The following is a 5086-nucleotide window of genomic DNA, read 5'->3' as shown; positions in this document are numbered from 1 at the left end:
GTTATCTTAACTCCTGATGGTACCCTCAACTCGATGGTGTCATTGAGTTTAATATAGGCCAATAATTTATGCCACCGACTGATATGAATCAAGAAATGACATATTTGGTAGCTCAGTAAAGCAATGAAAGCAAATTTCTGGTAGAAATTTGGAAATTTTCTTGAGTAAGTAAGGAATGAATCCCAGATATCTATTGTAAGGAATGCGAAAAAAGCAGTTTCATGGTTTGTGTTGTGTGAGTGCCCCTTTCCAGTAGCACCAGGCAGGATAACATTACCCGTAGTGAAATAGAAATAGGATTGGCACTGATAATCGCGTCACAACGGTTTATTTCCACCGATAATTGTGATGGGAGATTGGAACCTTTAATGACTGCTTAATTTCGCATTACATGCTCTCACACAACGAAAGTTTCAGTCGCTTCAGCAATTGTGGCATCAGTAAAGTGGTCTTCAGTGATCTGTTTCACCCAATCCATCTCATGCGCATTGCTATCCCACGGCCTCTGAATGCCGTCTTCCTTTTATAACGCAAAGGCAGCAGGTACAACTGCACACACCGCAACTATTAAATACATCGCTACCAGCAGCATGAAGCACATATCAATTTTGATGCAAGTGTTGCCAAAATATGCACAGCCCATTAACCGCTTAAGGCATCATGCAGTTAACCAAGTCGTACGGCAGGTTGCGCCTTCATCCTTGCCGACTGAATTTCTCGCAAGCATGAGTACCATATTGTAATTCGGATACCGCACAGTCATGTCGTGCTACAAATCCCGGTGCTGTGACAAAATATGAGGCTTGCAAAGATGCATATGCGAAATTCAATACTACGTCTACAACTACTAAGTGTTTCTTTATCCATCGAACATTCGTAAGTTCATTCCTCTTCCAAAAAGGCGTCATCACATGCCACATCGACGCTAGCAAGAGACTATGACTGACTAATACGGACCCACCTTCTACTTCGATGTTGGCAGTCAAAATAGCAGGCAATGAGACAAATGCAATCAACCTGCTACCACCATCCCCTCCTCACACTCAAGCCATCAATGCTGGCGAAGTCAGCTTTTACACGACCCCACCCAGATGCAAACCAAGAACAACGGTTTGAGTAAAGTGGGAAGCACTATCAAACCATATTCTCAGGGATGAAATAGCAGTGGTTGTTGTTGGGGAAAGCAGCAAACAAGTTGGGAACATCTTCTCTGCCTTATTCACACTTGGAGTAGTTTTGACCCTGACGACAGGAAAAGGCGACACGAGGAGACGACAATAATGAAGGGAGATGAAATGGGGTAAAAATGCGGGAACAGAGAAAAGTGCGTGCAACCTACGGGGATGTGGGGGGGGGATCCCACTCCACCATCATTGCCAACCTGAAAGTACGAAAAGCGTGGTGACAATGATGGTGATGAGAGCAATGACAACAGAGATGCTGTCCATTTACAGCAAGGAAAGTCGTTGCGCAGAGGTCCAAGGATCCAGTGAAGGTGAGAGCTGCCTCATCAGTTCAGGTCGGAAATGCAAAGTTGGTGGGGTGGAATCATTCTCCACCCAGGTCGATGGTGATGGCAGTGAAGGCGTCCCAATCCTAGCAAAAGGTGTGAGTCGTCCTACTGAGAGCAAACAATTTTCCCTAGGTGGAGCTTCGATGGAAGGGTCTAAAAGCGGGTAACACACCGAACAATAATAGCAAAAAGGCACTAAAGGCAGGCATAGCACTTCCTTCAAGCACATTCCAAATTGGCAGCCGCACCTAGAAATCTGACCGTTGCCTAGTAGACGCGTCATGCTTCACAGTTGAATACACTGCAGTAATCCATGAAAGCGAGAACCACATGCACATAAAATAACTCCGTGTTTCTCTCCATGTTGCGAAGTATCAAACAGTGAAAATGGAGAAATCGAGACTTGATGTCCATCGAAGAAGATTTAGAATTTTCGTGCATATAAATTTTAAAAGCTGAAACGAGATGAGGCATTTTCGACTCTCTCCACTTCGTCCACCACATGGGTAAACTGTACATGAACGCAATGAAGTAAACCGAGCAGACAAATATACCTAGCAAAATCCACCCTTTTATCAAGTAGTTATATAACTGGTAGATAAAAAAGGAGAAAGTAATGCTAGAATTAGGCAGTCGTCTTTCACCTAACACGATTGCAAGATTTTCTATTGGGGTCGAGACAAAGTAGATTATGTGTTCGGGAACCGCAGAACAATGTGCTGCTCACCTTGGCAATACGCCGAATGCCTCGAAACACACCCACAAGCCAGAAAAGAAGTCGATCCCGTATTGACTTTCCGTTAAGGCGAGAAGACATTTTATCCCAACACTCAACTCCGCGTAGTCACCTGATAGCGATGCGGCAATTCAACAACGCGACTCACCTCAAGTCAGTGGAGACTTGCGACCCTGATTCAGCCCGTTGGCACTACCGTAGCTGCAGAAATCTTCGACTTCTTAGCGAAAGTTATGGTGCCGCGTGCTTCAGTGAATTCGCATTTCCAACTCCCCCTGTCCACCGCGACGAAGACTTCCATTTGCACTGCTTCGCAATAGGCCCTGTAGCTTCGTCAGCGTCCACTATGGTGACCATCTTCGATATGGCCCGCCTCGAGGGCTCTTGTGAGCCTGATATTAGTCTGGCGTTGGGATAACTTCACAATATCGTTACCGACTGGACGTGTACCACAATGCATTCTAGTAGTCGCACCATCTCCTACCCCAACCTAAATAAAAAGCAATATGCCATCACTCACCGCTTCTGTTGTCGACTACAGAGCTCCACAAATACCAGCACGGCAGGAGACTTACCACAAGAACCATCTGTGTCAAACATCAGAAAACGAGACCCAGTAAAAGCCACTACATGGATAGCCTCCAACTCGTCACATCTTTATAGGCCGATAAAAAACAAAGGCGAGAAGTTCTCCATTCGTGTGCAAAGGGCTGCACTCAATGCATATGCATGTATGTATTCAGAGCAAACTCAATGGTGACTATCGATCACTAAATTGTTAAAAGACGCATGTTGGGGTCAAACAAGTCACACTTCTACCAATTTCACTATGAGCAACATGTAAAAAGCAGTTGTAAAGGCGAAAAGCCATCTTTACACTCGAGCTATTGCAAAGCGTTCCAAATATCTCATCCTCAAAAGTTGTCACAACCATTAAGCACACAAATCTTTGCATTAAAGGTGATGCAAATCTACTCAAGAAAAAGCTGCTAAAAGAAGTTGCTATCATTGGGCAATGCCGTAGAACTATCACAACATCAGGAATAAAGTCTGCGTTAGTACAACGGTCAGCCTGTTGTAGCTGGTTCCTAAGCTCAAAAGGAAGAGCATCAAATTCCACAAGGTAAAATAATGAGCACTCGCTCCAACACCTACCAAAGTGGGAGCGTACGGCTTGCACGCCCACTTGAATATGGCTCAACTGCGTGTGCAAGGAAAAACAAAACATCCAAATTAGGTCAAGTGCAGAAGTAGTGAAAGACGCCAAACAAATAGCAGCAAACTAGCCAAAATTGCAAAACAACCGCATGAATGGGTCGCATTTTATAGTGGAGCTGCTGTGCTAGTGCTTGGCATGTTATTTCAATTGACAAATATTTCCTGTAGCGAAAAATAACATTTTAAAAACTGCATTTGCTTTTTGTCTGAAGTACATTTTTTGCATTTAAGATAGTTACATGCAATAGAGTGATTTACGCTCTTGTTTGAATGCGCCGATAAGCGAAATACCACCTCATGTGCGCCATGGAGGCCGGTGCGGGGCTAAGGTGTGGTGGATTTCGTCATTTCGCTATCGTTACCGTTAGCTTTATTGTTCTCATAAATCGTTTTCTCATATGACTTGTTCATATGTGATGGGCAAGCGGGCGTCAAGTTTCAAGGTAATAGTGGTTTTGCTGCTATTGAATCTAGCTTAGACTGAGCACTGTTGAAGCTTACGATAGTTTTGTGCGCCAAGGCAAATTTACCATCCATTTGGCTGTTACTGCTTGAGATGTCGTCCTCTGGAAGGTAGGACATTGGTGCTTTCGAGCCACTACATGCAGAGCTAGGCCAGGTTCGATTCACCAAGTGTGCCACCCTCTTCGTGCTATGAAGTGAAGTATCGACAAAGCATTGACACGAGAGGCGCGGCGTGTTTGGGTGGAGGCTTGTGGAATGTATATCGCTGCATCAATGTAATGTTTGCAGTCGTCTAATATTGGCAAACTGGTAGTCAAACGTCGGAGAGCTTATCCCCCGGGGAGCCGTTTCAATTTCACCTCGAGAGTTTAAATATGAGAAATATGGGACTCCAGACATCTAGTAATCGTGTATTGCGATTGACGAATTCGTCTGTGTTGAGTGAGGAGAAGAACCGACTTTCACCACTATCTGGGGCTCTGGAGTGTTTGCATCTAACTCACTTTTCTCTGCTTTGGCAGGCAGTAGCCGTTACTTGGACTTGTCGGAGAAGCGTTTCTTTTCTGTTGGAGGGTCGGGAGTCCGCTTATGACGGGCAATCGGAGGGAGGTAATGTCTACAAGTATTGATGGGCGTATATGGCTGTGAGGAGCAGATAATGCGTAAGTAGCCTCTTTGTTGGTGCAGTTAGACAGTCGCCAACGTGGATTGTCAGCGGCTAATTTGCGCAGGGTGAGAGGACTTAGGAATCTTCAACTATGGAATAACAGCCTGGGCTGCCTACTCTATCCTGTCTGCCAATTTTGGGAGTTGAGGGACATTGTATCTTTGTGATATACCCTGGATGGCGCTTTTCCATTTAGAAGAGTGTGATGAGGGTCCTGAAAGTCTCCTCACTCTGTATCTGCAGTATTTCTACGGAATTATGGGCACTTATCGGCGGCTGACTATGGTGAAGGCCGTTTGCCTTGACGGTGGTGAAGACTTGAGGTAAGTACATTATGTACTCATTACAATCCGGTCGGGGATTGTTAATTTGAATAGCATTTGAGGCTTTTGGTTCATTTTCAGAAGTGAAGCGATTAAGTACGACAAGTAGGATTGGGTGATGACAGTGAAGTTGTTTTGAAGTTGATCTTAAAGTGTTGTTAACT

The 5086-nt window shown here is 44.7% G+C and overlaps 1 protein-coding gene across 1 annotated transcript; it reads left to right on the top strand. All coding sequences in view use genetic code 11, as the record gives it.

The window, feature by feature from the left end:
* Window positions 1–1425: 1425 nt before the first annotated feature.
* On the top strand, window positions 1426–2667 carry EGR_04140 (hypothetical protein; the record flags this gene model as incomplete). Its single annotated transcript, XM_024493389.1, has 2 exons — window positions 1426–1608; window positions 2224–2667. The coding sequence occupies 2 exons, from the start codon at window positions 1426–1428 to the stop codon at window positions 2665–2667; spliced, it is 627 nt and encodes a 208-aa protein (XP_024352090.1).
* Between the last annotated feature and the right edge of the window lie 2419 nt (window positions 2668–5086).

Source organism: Echinococcus granulosus (genome assembly GCF_000524195.1).
Source record: "Echinococcus granulosus chromosome Unknown EG_S00025, whole genome shotgun sequence".
Classification (NCBI taxonomy): Eukaryota; Metazoa; Platyhelminthes; class Cestoda; order Cyclophyllidea; family Taeniidae; genus Echinococcus; species Echinococcus granulosus.
Note: the sequence above shows the minus strand (reverse complement) of the source record. Positions and strands in the feature narration are given on the sequence as shown.